This window comes from Protopterus annectens, chromosome 12.part0 (assembly GCF_019279795.1).
Source record: "Protopterus annectens isolate FY-2018-M chromosome 12.part0, PAN1.0, whole genome shotgun sequence".
NCBI classification, from domain to species: Eukaryota; Metazoa; Chordata; order Ceratodontiformes; family Protopteridae; genus Protopterus; species Protopterus annectens.
The window spans coordinates 421,094,745-421,109,337 of NC_056746.1; the positions used below are offsets into that span (position 1 = coordinate 421,094,745).

The 14,593-nt window shown below is 39.1% G+C and overlaps 1 protein-coding gene across 1 annotated transcript in view; it reads left to right on the forward strand.

The window, feature by feature from the left end:
- Positions 1-14,593, forward strand: part of LOC122816172 (extracellular calcium-sensing receptor-like) — a 130,564-nt gene that overhangs the window by 47,013 nt on the left and 68,958 nt on the right. The window contains exon 2 of the mRNA XM_044088923.1: positions 3,166-3,393. Coding sequence (XP_043944858.1) covers positions 3,166-3,393 — 228 coding nt within the window. The remainder of the gene's footprint in view (positions 1-3,165; positions 3,394-14,593) is intronic.

A 14,593-nucleotide genomic window follows, 5' to 3' on the forward strand; every position in this document is an offset into this window, starting at 1 on the left:
AAGCCAGCAACTCAGCTGGAGAATCATTATTCTCCAACTCTGCTGTAAAAAATGGAACTCACTCCCCCAGATCTTACCACTACATCCTCCTTACCCCAATTCAAGATATCCCTAAAGAAACACCTAAACAGGCATTGGCTATGTCCATGTCTAAACCCAGACTAACCCAATATAAACACAACTCACATAGGTGAAATACCCAATAATAATAACTTCTTTAACCTATATGTATAAACTTTCTAAACCCTTCCTACCCAGACTATAAATACTTCTCAACAACATTTAGAACGATATTATAAGGATGATAACTTGCTATCCTAGCCATTCTAAGGCTATGTCTTTAATCCTTCTACATCTAATTTCTAACAAATTCCCTTCTTTACTAACCACCTTTATCTCCTGATTGTCATCCTTAACATCAATCTGTGTAAAATGCCATTTATACACTCCCATGCTGTGTAATGCTTTCTGTACATATTTCATATTATAAACCTACAAAAATATCAAATTGCAATGTAAACATGTATATATATATAATCACTTATTTTTTTAAATTTTACATTTTTATATTTTCAATGTAATCATGAATATTGATTGTAACTTTTTTTACACATGTGGAGCTTTTCTCCCCCGGGCCTCCACTGAAAATGAACATGTATCCAGTCGGACTCTCCCCGTTAACAAATGTAAAATAAATAAATAAGAAAATAAACTCGGAGGACAAATAAAGTCTACCAAAGCCAAATTTGAGGTAAGTTTGGCCTCCCAGGCCAAAAAGAACCACAAAGCATTCTTTAGCTATGTCCACAACCTCAAAGGCAATACACAATTGTGTGTAGAGCTCATTGTAAATGGAACCACCTATACTGAGCCAGAAGATATAGAAAACCTGCTGGCTGATGAATTCAGCTCCAACTTTACCCCTTTCTCCCCCTCAGCCTTCCCTCAGGAAATATAATCAAATGTAACTCCCCTACTAACACTAGGGAACAGGTCATTAATGCTCTCTCTAAAACCAAGAACGCCGCATCAGTGGGCCCAGACAATATCACAGGATGCCTTCTGAATAACATGAAAATGACCTGTCAGGGCCTCTGGAATTACTACTTAACTGTAATAATTAACTAATAAATAAATAACTTAAGTGTAGCCTCCAAACAGGCTTCATGCCTCGTGAATGGAGAAAGGCAACAGTCATCCCTCTGCACAAAGGTGGGCCATCTGCAAACCCTGGAAACTACAGACTCATAACTCTCACTAGTCTTATATGTAAATCCATGGAAAGAATTATCATGCAGATGACCAACAGAGATATAGTACACCTCCAGACACTGGACCCAACCCAGTTTGGTTTCATCAAGGGCAGATCATGCCTATTCAGCCTATTGGACTTCTTTGAGAAGGTCACCAAAGCAATGGATGAGGGCAGAATTGTTGATGTGGTCAAGGCATTTGACACAGTACCCCACTTGGGCATTGTTGAAAAACTCAAGAGGTTAGATAGAAACCCGTATGTCATCCGGTGGATAGCCAACTGGCTCATAGACAGGACCCAGGAAGTTAGAACTGGGGAGTCCACCTCTACAAAGAGGCCAATCACAAGTGGAATCCCTCATGGATCAGTCCTTGGACCACTCCTTTTTGGCATTTACTTCTCAGAAGTCAAGACCAATGTCAGTGGTCTCTGGCTGACTAAATTGATAGATGATTGCAACTTAGGAGCTGTCATTGAATCTCAAACTGACACAAATGTTCTTCAGGAGGGGCTAACACAGACAAACAACTGGTGTCAGCCATGGACTAAAACTAAATGCCAAGAAATGCATAATAGTATCCTTTGGGAAGTCATCCATCCCTGGTAACTATCATATTAACAACACACCCCTTAGAGCTGACCCAGTAGTCAGGGACACACATTGATAGTAATCTAGCCTTTGACCATCACATGTCTACAGTGGGAAGAAAATCATTCTATGTTGCACAACTTATAAACAAAGGTATGGCATCTAAGTCCAAGGAAGTAATTGTTCCACTGTATTCGGCATTCATCAGACCTGGAATTGAGTACAATGCCTCCTTTGGCATGTATCTAACCAGGCATATCCAACAACTGGAACATCCACCGAGGTTCCTCACTAAAAGAATACAGGGCATAAGTAAAATGTCCTATGCAGACCACCTCAAGGCTCTATCCCTGTATTCTGTCTCCTACAGGCTTTTGAGTGGAGATAGGGGAGATCTATACCTGGCATACAGGGCATTGTCAGACCCCACTCTGATGGACCTCCTGCATATTCACAAAACAAACAGCACCAGAATTACCTGTTGTAAAGACTTAAACCTTGCCTGTGATATAAATAGGACCTGCTGGAGAGATAGATATGTATCCCAGAAACTACCCCGTATATGGAACAGACTACCTATCCATGTGAAGCAGAGTTCCTCCCTAACTCAATTCAAGTTCATCTTGGACAATTGGATGTTAAATTAGAAATGCATCCTTGCTTTGGCATCTATGTCTCTAATGGTCACAGGTAACCTGTAAATGGTTCATTTCCCAGGCCCATGCTTGCACTTTTCAATGGTATCAGAACTTGTCAGAGATTTGGGATAGATGGCTAGGCTTAAAAAGTCCCTTGTGGTCATTAGCCTAGTAAACACCTATGAACCTATGAACTTATATGTGATGAATCATACTGCAGCAGCATCCTTAATTGAACATCTGCTGTTATGGTAAGTGTGCTCGAATAACTGTACTTTATATCATTACAGTAGAGAGTCATTTATCCGATCATCGATTATCCAAAACATCAATTATCCGAACACAGTGTTCCAAAGTTTTCGGGTAGGAAAAAGTCATAAATCTGAATATGTAAATGTTATATATTATTCACCTGTGTACTTGTACTTACAGAAAGTTTGTTTTATTTTTCTTGTTTAATGTTCATCAAAAACATTTTTAGACGTTCTTTTATCTGGTTCAAATATATGTTTGATTATCCGAACTACCTCAGGTCCTAATTAGTTTGGATAATCGACTCACTCTGCATATGTTTTTTATGTTGCCTCCTCAAGGCTGTAAATGAAAACATTATTATTTTTTCTCTAATTGTGAGTCTTTTGTTTAGAAAACAGCTAATTGTCCATGTTTATTTTTTTCTGTAGCTTTTGCACTATCTCAGAAAAGTGTCTTTTATAAACAGCAACAATGAAGAAATATTCTTTGACAAGAATGGTGATCCCCCTGCCTTGTATGACATCCTAAACTGGCAGATATCACTTGAGGGGTCTATTCAGTTAATAGAAATTGGGCGTTTTGACTCCAAAGACTCACAGGGTCACTATTTGCAAATCAACACCAGCAAAATAATATGGAATGGATATTATAACCAGGTCTGTACAATTGCTAAAACAAAATTCTGTATGGAACAAAATGTGTTCTTGCACATTATACCTACTAGTACCAGTGATTTAATGAGATAAAAGTAAAAGTTAATAGTTTATGTTAAAAAAAAAATCTAAAACAAAATGTTATTTTTTTTCTTATTATATGCTATTTGCCTACATGCCTGATGACCATCAAGCTTCACCCAATTGAGCTCTAAACCAGACCAGCCCATTGAGTCTGTAGTTGGCATTATATTGTTGTTCTTTTAAGATAAGAAAACATTTGTTATACAAAATCAAATATTCTCCCCACTAGGCAGAAAAAGCTTTAGTGAACCTAGAAGTACCAGATGTGTTGTAATATTCTTTTATTTATGTGCTTTAATTAGCATTCCTTCTTTTTCTCCAAAATTTTACAGCATAATAATCATCCCATTTGATTATTACAAGCATTGACTTAGACATTCATTCAGGCAGTTTTTTTTTACATTATTACTTTCTCCTGTACGGTGCATGTCCAGCATGGACCATATGGAGGGCAGTCAACCAAGTAGCCAGGAGGGTTAATTGCACATCTGAGGACTGTCAGCCTTTTGTAGTTTCAACACCTCAGTAGATCATTAGGACTAACGTCCCAAGAGACCCACCTGTCACCAGTGATCTCCTTATCGTGCTCCCTGCTTCTAATACTTCTCCCAGTCCTCCAGGGTTAAGTCCAAAACCCTCTTTAATTTGAGCAGCTTGGAAATTTCCTAGTATTAGTTCTAACCTTACATTCAATGACATATAAGCCCCTATGTCACTGTGAAGGCCTCCTATGCCCACATCTTTGCATGCATGTTCCCACCTATATGCAGAGTGATTGCCATTATTAGCTTGGGAATACCAAGCCCACGTTTGTTTTTGTTTTTTTCGGTTTCTGGCTGATTTTGTCACTTCCAAGTCTCAGCTTACAAATGGCAAACAGCCAGTCAGATCATCAATCCCTGCCCTCAGGCTGTGCTAGCTGGCATCAGCCACTCCTTTCCCATTATCCTCCACACAGCTCCTCCACCACCAAGCTGCTATTCACATTTAGATTTTCTGGGATATGATCAGGGCTTTATCCTTCTGTGCCATGGAACCAGGCAACTTAAATACAAAGTTAACATTGGTTAAGGTGATATAGGGACTCGTTTCATGTTTCTGTGCACACATTTAATTAACTAGTGTCTTTGACAACTATTTTTTTTAATTAATCTTTGATTCCAAGACACCATCACAGGCTTGTTTGAGACATAATTTCACCAGTGATCTGTAAAAAAATTGTGGGGGGTTTTATTTTTATTTATTTTACATTTGTTGACCGGGAAAGTCTGACTAGGTTCCACAGAGCCTGTTTTCAGTGGAGGCCCAGGGAGAAATGCTCCAGACGCATGTCTTTGGAATGTGAGAGGAAACCGGAGTATCTGGAGGAAACCCACGCGAACGCAGGGAGAACATGCAAACTCCACGCAGAAGGCATCCCAGCCGAGAATCGAACTGGAGAACCTCTTGCTGTGAGGCGACAACGTTAACCACTGCACCACTGCGCTGCCCAGTTGTGCATGGCCAATGATGCAGGCCCTGTAATTTTTCATCCTGGTGCTCTCTGTGGATAGGGTAGGGAATGGGGTGCCAAAGTCTGTCTTGTGGCTTAATTTACATATTTGGGGATGTGTAGGCAATGTTTATCATGTAGTGCAGTGACTTATGAACAGATTATATTGAATTAATTTGTAATTTAATAGATTTGTTGTTGCATTTTTTTATTTTTTTACAATGAATGTTAATGAGATAGCCATCGGAGCATCCATAGCTCCAGCTTATGCCAACCTTGTCTGAGTGACTTGGGAAATGAAATAGTTTTTGAATCAAAAATTTTGAAAGATGTACACTGTTATACTAGGTTTATTGATTTCTGTCGGTTATGGACTATGAGGTGGATAAGTTGTATGTATTTGTCAAACAGCAACACTACTGAAATTTTAGTTAAAGTGGTCTGACAAGGTTATTTTCTTTTTAGATGTTAGGTTATCTAGGGACTAGATTAATATCTGGTTTAGTGCTAATATCCACAAAAATGTACTTTTCAAACTCCTATTTACACATGAGCAACAGCCACCTCTTTATATAGAAAACCATGTAATAGATTGTCAGGCAGTGAGGTTAAGTAAGTTCATTTCTAAAGATGAGTCTTTTGATAAAGGGAACAACAACAACAAGTCTTTTGATAAAGGGTTCTTATTACTAATAATGAAGAAAATATTATTAATGATATGTCTACAGAATGTTAAGGAAGATAGATGTAGTAATTATAAACCTATTCTAAAGAACAATAGTAAAATAAAGTAAAATATAGTAAAAGAAAAGCAATATATAAAGTAAATGTAGTAAAGTAAAATGTAGCAAAAAAATCTATAGATCCTACTTCATTTAACATTTATTCATCTAATAACACTGTTATTGAACCAGTTGCTCAAACCAAGCTACTCGGAGTCACCATTGATAATGACCTCAAATTCAATAAACACCTACCCCTTGTCATCAAGAAAGTACACTTCAAACTTGACTCCTTGTACAGAATAAAGCCCTTTCTAACTCCACCAAAATTGCTATCAGTAAAACCCTCCTTCTGTCTACCCTTTTATATGCTTTACCTGTCTTCACTAACTTAAGAAAATGCAACTTAGCCAAACTAGAACCCTGTTACTATAAAGTAGCCAGATTTGCCTCCAACCAACCTGCAAGAACTCATCAATGTAATATTCTACACCAACTCAACTGGCTGGAACTTCCCAACCTATTAACCTTTAACCAACTTGTATTGACTCATTCCACCATGTTTCACCCTTATAACTGTCCTATAAGTAATTTAGTTCAGTCCTACTCTTGCATTAGAACCCTAAGGTCCTCTGTAAACTGCTTTTGAAATTTAGCAAATCTAACAATAGTTACGGAGATTCCCTATACTTTTGTAAAGTTGCCAAAACTTGGAATGAAATACCCCAAAATATACTAAACGCCAACAACACATCAAAATTCAAACTACTAAGGGAATACCTCAATAAACACATGGCTCTGCTCATGTACCAAACCTAATTAACAAATCTTAGCACACCCTTGACTACCCCATTCCTCTTCTCACTAGCTCTCTCCCTTCATTCCATACTTAGATTCTCCTTCTCCAATTTTTCCTGCTTCTCTCCCTTAAGGCTTTCTTCTATTATCTCTCTATATCGGCTGTCAATTCCACTGCTTTCCCTTGATTATTCTTCTTTCAATTGGCCCTAAAAGTCTATTAATCTCTTGTTTTACCTTTACTATTTTTTCTTCCATGCCAGTTCTAGTACTTCAAACTTTCCTTAATTCTCTGCAAATGTCTCGAGTATGTACATATCTTGTATTGTACACTTTATACATCACTTATACTTTACTGTTTATTTTTACATGGTATACTATATGTATTCCTCAAACTGCCTTTTGTACTTGTTTCAGTTTTGTATTGTGGAGCATTTCTCCCCAGGCCTCCACTGAAAAAGGGCCCTCATTGGCCCAGTTGGACACTTCCGGTAAACAAATGGAAATAAAAAAAATAATAATAAATAAATAAATAAATAGCAGCAGCATATATAGGGCAAGACTGAACAATATTCACAAATATTTGACATTCGTCTTTAAGATTACTTATAGATTAGATGCTTCCTTCATTAAAAATATCATAGATGAGAAATGGAAAATTTTAGAAGGACATACAGAATTTTTTAAAACTACTGGAGAAAATGTTGTTTAGTAATAAAAGAATGGGCAACTTGAAAAATATTTTGGAGAGAAAACAAAGCTGTTTGTGGTGGTTCAAATAAACCCACAGTAACATAAAATTGTGCCTTTTTCCATCAGTATAAATGTATTAATATGGGTGGTGCTGTGGTAGCGTTGTCGCCTCACAGCAAGACGTTGTCCCGTATTCTGTGTGGAGGCATACGTGAATGGGCGTGCCTTCATTGAAGTTTGTGCATCAGGGCTGGTAACTCGGCATGTAAAAATCCACTACCAAACATTAGCGGACCGGAGTTCCGCTGTGGCGACCCCTAACCGGGATAAGCCGAAAGACATAACAACATGTCATTATCTCTGGTTACACTAATGGTATAAGGGTACAAAACTATTGCTAACATTGTATATTTATTAACTTGTTATACAGGTAAACTTTTTACTTTGATAAAACTGAAAGGAAATAGGACTAAGGTATATATGAACATATGCATTCCATTAAAAACTCCAAACAGAATACTCTCTGTAGGCATAGTATTACATATATTAAGTACAAAAAATGTATTTATTTATTGATTGCTTGATTAATTGATTGTGTGTGTTGGATTCAGGAGAGTTGGATATCAGAGGGTAGGGATTTTTAAATCCATCCTAGAAAAAAAGAGAAATGGAATGACAATTTAGTCTGAATGCAACAGTATTTTCTGGGATAAATGAATTCATTTATATTGGAAGTGTACTCAAGTTGAAAGCTCAAAAACAGGTAAAGATTATTGTTTTTACATCACATTGACTGCAAACTGGGAGCCATTATTGAATCTCCAAATGATGTGGATATTCTACAAAAAGGCCTTACAGAAACAGATGCTTTGTGCCAGAGCCATGGGCTCAAGCTCAATGCCAAGAAATGTATAGTTATCCCCTTTGGGAAAAAACATGTACCTGTGAATTACCATATAGGTGGCAGTTCACTAAACACCGAAAGTGTGATAAGAGACTTAGGGACACAGGTGGACAGTGGTCTCACCTTCAATAACCACATCGCCACAACGGTCAGGAAATCCTTCTATGTTGCACACCTCATCACTAAGGGCTTTTCATCCAGAAAAAAGGAGGTCATTGTCCCACTGTACTCATCCCTCATTAGACCCATTATAGAATACAATACCCCGTTTGGTATGTACCTCTCAAGACATCTGCAACAACTGGAAAGGCCACAGAAATACCTCACTAAAAGAATCACAGGCCTAAAGCAGATGCCCTATGCTGACCGTCTAAAAAACTCCACCTATACTCTGTCACATATCGTCTATTCAGAGGCGATCTCTGCTTAACATACATGGCCATGTCAAACCCAGAGCTGTTGGACGTACTACACTTAAAAAAATCCTAAACCCTCAGAGACACATGCTCCAGGGATCTAAACCTTGTCATCACAATGAACAAAACATGCTGGAGGGATAGGTTCCTGACCCAGAGACTCCCCCAGACTCTGGAATAGACTGCCCATACATGTAAACACAGCACCTCTTTGGACCTCTTCAAAAGGGACCTTGATGATTGGATGGGAGATAGGAAATTCACCCTGGGGATCATGTCAGTCTCCCTGCTAGACAGGTGTCTAGGGAAGTAAATACTGTGGGAAGAAATAGCCAGGGATTTGTTATGGCTAGGCTTGTATAGGCCCTAGGACCGATAGCCTAGTACCAACCTATGAACCTATGAACATTACTTTTAATCAGCAGCATTTAACATTTCATGTTTTCATAGTCCTTCATTCTGAAGAAGTCTTCAATGAAATAAGACAATATCACTTAATATTTAAATTTTATTTTGGATACAGGTCTGCATATTCTTATAACAATTTTTGTTTTGTCACTATTTATTTATTTGAATGTGTTAACTAGGGTAGATCACTGATGAAAAATAACCAATGTCAGTCTCAGCCAGACTTCCAAGATGGCTTCACATTCAATAACAGAGTAATTCTAGTTCTCCTAGTATGAAAACAGGAACTCAGCAGAGAATGTCAGCAGACTTTTGTGTTTATGGGTACATTTCAGTAACTGTCTAATAAGTCTACTGCCTGGAAGCCAGGAAAAAAAGAAATACAGAGGAAAAATTAATTGAGAAAAAACAATCAGCTACAAAAAAGTGAGGAAGAAACACTGACTAGAGAAAGTTCTGCAGTTGTTTAGCAAAAAACAATGCAACCACCAGACATGACTTTCCAGTAACCTATAGGAAAATATAAGACAACTGCACACAGTCCTGGTTAAAATAAACAAAACACTGATGGAGTATATCAACACAAAACAAAAGGCTGGAAAAAATGGAAGAAGCTTTAAACAGATATTCAGATTAAGGACAGTTAGCCTAGTACTAACCTATAAACCTGCAAAAATCAGAGGTTGAAATGAAGACAAGGCTTGCTGAATATTAGACTGCACAGGAAGAGATGTTTAAAAAAATAATAGAATTAGAGGACAGACCACGTAGGGAAAACCTGAGATTTTCAGCTATACCAGAGAAGCCGGAAGGAACAGCCTGCATTCATTTTATGAAAGCACAAGCAAGCAACTGAACTGATATTGTATATGCTCCAAACCTGGCTATGAAAAAGCAACCTAGACCTTTAATAGTAAAGATTCAATCCTACCAGCAGAAGGAGCTGATTTTGGCAAAACTGTGGCAGAAGGAGAAAGTACTATAGATGGGAGATGGCAGTGTTTGTGGAGAATGATTACTCATTTTATACCGGGCAGAAGAGGATAGTGGCGGCTGGTGACTTCAAATCAAAGGGGGGCTGCAGGAGACAGCTGAATGGGTGGGGCCAACAGGAAGGGGTGTGGTCAACTAAAAAGGGGTGAAGGTATGGTGCAATGGGATCAATGCGGGACATGCTTACTTATTTACATGAAATAAATGCTCAGTCAGTATGGCGCATGCTGAATACTCTACACAGCACACATTGTTGCATACACACACACATATATATATATATATATATATATATATATATATATATATATATATATATACACACACACACACACACACACACAGATTGGTTTGAACACTTACCTCTGCAGTGTACTGCAAACAGTACTTCGTACTCTGTTTGTAGACCTGAGGAGAAGCTGTGGTCTGGAACACATCAGGTCATACTGGATCCCCCCCCTTTCATGGAGGCTCAAAAGGGACAGTTTAAAGTTTCCCAAGCAAATACTATTCACGTGACCCCCACCTGGTTCCAAATAAGTGCTTGTAGTCTCTTTCAGTTGTTCCTGTTAGGGGTTTGCCACATCAGATCTGTTTCCATTTCTTCCTGTCCTCTGCATCTTGCTCTGTCACCACATCACTTCCTCTACCACATCCATAAATCTAACCTTACGAGTCCTTCCTTTTTTCCTTTCCTAGCAGCTCCATCCTTAGCATCCTTTTCCCAATATACCCAGCATCCCTCTTCAGCATGTCCAAATCAACGCAATCTCACCTTTGGGCATGCCTTCCCCCTCTTCTCCTGGAGACAACAGTAGCCCCCCCAATTTCTGACAGTGCCCTGTTGGCTAACAGTACTGGTGGTGGTCATTGTTAACCCGGGTCTCGACCAATCCGGTATCGAAATCTGTATTGTTGTCCCACATATGTCATTTGGCAGAGGTTATATTGGATGCCCTTCCTGACGTACCTCCCCATTTATCCAGGCTTGGGACCGGCACAAAGAAATGCACTGGCTTGTGCATCCCCAGTGGCTGGGTTACATAAGTGCTTGTAGTATAGTACCAAATAAGTGCCTCTTGTGTTCCTCTGTTACTTATAGATAAAGTCCATTCGTCTGTCTTTATTTTGTGCAAACAAATCAATAACTCTTTGGTTGAAGTTAGTTATACTCCGTGTTAATTCCTTTCCTATGGAAATCATAGCCAAAGCATTCAATCTATCTTGCCCCATTGTACAACGAAGAAAAGTTTTAATTCTTTTCAATGTTGAGAAACACCTTTCTGCCTCAGCAGTTTACATTGGTGTGGTGGCTATAATTAACAACACATTGTAAATCTGTGAAAACACACTGGTTAAGGAGTTGTCCAACAAGAAGTTTAACATCTGGAGTGGACTGCCAGTTGCTGTAAAGTCTTCACGTTGATACACCACTCCAAGTTCTGTTCTAAGTTGTCCCCTCAACAGGAATGGATAGTTGTCTATTGTTGCTGTGAATAGATTTTCTGGAAACTCTCTTATGTATGTTGAAAACTTTCCAGGCAGAAGTAACTGAGCAGCTTGAAGATGGCCAGTTTGTTGAAATCGTGATGTTGCCTGGAACTTTATGACATCACACACTTCCTTTGCAGCAATTGACAATGTCTCATGCAGTGGTCGGGAAGCTGATGGCCCTCGTCTATGTTTTGACAGGATGTTCTCCGTCTGTAGATACTGTTCTGCAATACCGTCGATACCCAATCTGACACTGTCAATTTCATTCAAAAATGTATGCACATCCTTTTCAACAGTGGTTGCATCTGTGGTATGACACTGAAGTTGCCTGTACAGAATGTCAACATGGGGCATTATACGATGGAAAACAGTAAGCCAAAATTTAAAGTCATCATCTTCAACTGTTCGCAGTAGCCCATTTGCTTCCTGTACAGTTGCTGCAGCAAATGTAGGACACTTGTACAAATAAAGAAAGCACTCCGCCAGTGACTCCAAGTTCTCGTACACTGCATTTACAGTACGGATGTTAAAATTCCACCTTGTTCCTGACACTCTTGGCATGCGTCGTGATACTATACTATCCAGAGCAGCTTGTGTTTGAACTGAACAACTGAAAAAGGCTGGAATTCCACCAAGTGTTAAAAAAAATATCCTTGCTTCAGTATTTTGTTGTGTGGCTCTTTGCATTACCAGATTAAGTTGGTGGGCATAGCAGTGTACATAGTAGACATATTTAAACTCTCCTCTTATGATGGCCTGGACCCCATGCTGAACACCACTCATAACAGATGCACCATCATAACTCTGAGCAATCACTTTTTCATGCTGGTCTCCCACTACTTCCTTCAACTGTTGTTTTATCACAGCAGCAATATGTCCTGCTGTCTGTCCAGATGGTGTAAAGTATCCCCAAAAACGTTCAAACACCTGTCCATTGACAACGTAACAGAACACAACAGCAATTTGCCATATCCCAGCAAAATCAGTGGTTTCATCTGCAATTACTGCTACAAATTTTGCAGTATGAATCTCCTTTTTTTATTTCTTCTCTGCATACTGTTAGCATGCAGTCCAGTTCATTTTGAACAGTTTTTGATTTTCCTTTAAAAACAGTTGAAGTTGTCAAGTGTTCAGCCAACTTCTGATCAAACTTGCAGCCGAAGTCTACCAGTTTCCAGAACATTCCTGCATTCAATGACTCTTCAGACTCATCATGCCCTCTTAAAGCAACTTCTTCTTCAGCACACAGCTTGATGCAGTTTATTATAAGTGTAGAACATGACGGTTTTCTTCCACTTTCTTGTTGTGTCTTTCTACTGATAAATGGTATCCACTACTTAACTAACACCTGATATCCACAGTTCCCAACACTGCTAGACTCATTTGGTTGTCAAAATGTTTAGCAGACTGTTCATGCTTTCTGGACTTTTCTTCCATTCTCTTCAGGTCACCCATACCCTTTGATGTCCAGGCATCCTCCACCAAACAACAAACATGGGAAGCAGTTCAAGCTGTTTGTTTCCTCACAACCACAGATCCAGGTGTGTTTGTCATACACTGACCTGCTGAAGCTGCATGTGTATGTTCTTGACCTACTTGTACCTTGAGACTCCATCTTCAGATCAGGTGTGGGTCTTCCAGTCTTCTTGATTCTTAACTTTTCATTCAGAGTTAAATCTTTAAAATTAATAGATTACAGATAGGCCACTGTAACACTCTGCTCACTCTGCTCACTTATTCTGGTTATCATAGTTCATAGTTGTTGTAACTGAAATGAAGATATTGCAGAAATGATTTAAGTGCTACTGTTGTATACATGTTAAAGTACAGCTTCAGAAACAGCACTCATTTCATTGACAGTCTGCCACAGCCATGACCTACCAACTATCTGGCTTGGCTTTGCCAGGATTAAAAAGACTATTAATGCATTTGTGATGCACACACTGTCACAGCTTACATTCTGTCTAAATTCTGGCTTTGCAGGACTAACGGGGCAGTCATTCCATTGCCCCCACTATACTTTCTGCTTTGATCCTTCCAGCATTAAAATATGTCTGCTGCACAGAGACAGTAGTCACAGCCTGTATGCATATTGCTTACTCCCTCAGACATATTAGTTTTGCAAAGCCAGAATTACAATAGTAAATGGTCAGTTAATTCATTCCAACACCGACTTGAAAGTCCCCCATCCCAACAGGCTACCAAAAGTACCTGGCTTGAACCTCTGAAATCAGAAAGCAAAACAGTAATGAACTGCATCTTAATGGCTGTATTAATTTAGTCCATTGCACAGAAACGGTAGTTACAGGCTTGCACAACAGCAGACTTTACCCAAACAGTTATCTTGCAAAGCCATAACTATGACAGTAAACAAAGCCAGTCACCTCAATGAATTCACAAACACCCCCCCCCCATTACCCAATGGAAGTAGCTGCTTTTTACCTGTCAGGATTAAAGTACAAATACTAACAGCTGCATTGCATACTTTCATTTTGTTGACAGACTCACTATCACAGCTTGTGAGCATCAGCTAAGTACACATTTCATTTTAAATTTAATTTTATTTACCAGAGTTTCTACAATAAAACATGGTTTTATAAAACAAAAATTCCTTGACCCCCCCCCCCAGACACGCACAAACCACAGTCAGATTTCAGAGCTTTTGGTCAATCTTACTTCAGTATAATATACATTACTGTTGCAAATGTCGACAGAACTGCAGCTATTCACACAAGCATTGCCCCCAGCCCAACTCCCTACCCAGAGAAACTGCTTTCAACCTACAATGTTTAAGTAAAATAAATCTCCATGGTTACATTATTGCATTTCTTTCACATCACAATAGCCAAGAACTTACACATAATCTTACTTTATTTGGTGGTGGCAGTGTCTGTAAATATGAAATGTTCTCCGCATCAGTAATTTGGTAGAGGTTTTACGCCGGGTGCCCTTCCTGACGCAACCCTCCCCATTTATCCGGGCTTGGGACCAAAGAAATGCACTGGCTTGTGCATCACCAGTGGCTGATAAGAGTAGTGTGACATTGGTGAGGACTGCCGTGGGAGTGACAGATACATTTAAGGTGGAGGTGGGATTACATCAAGGATCAGCTCTTAGCCCTTTCTTATTTGCAGTGGTGGTGGACAGGTTGACAGATGAGATTAGACAGGAGGCCCCATGGAATATGATGTTTGCAGAT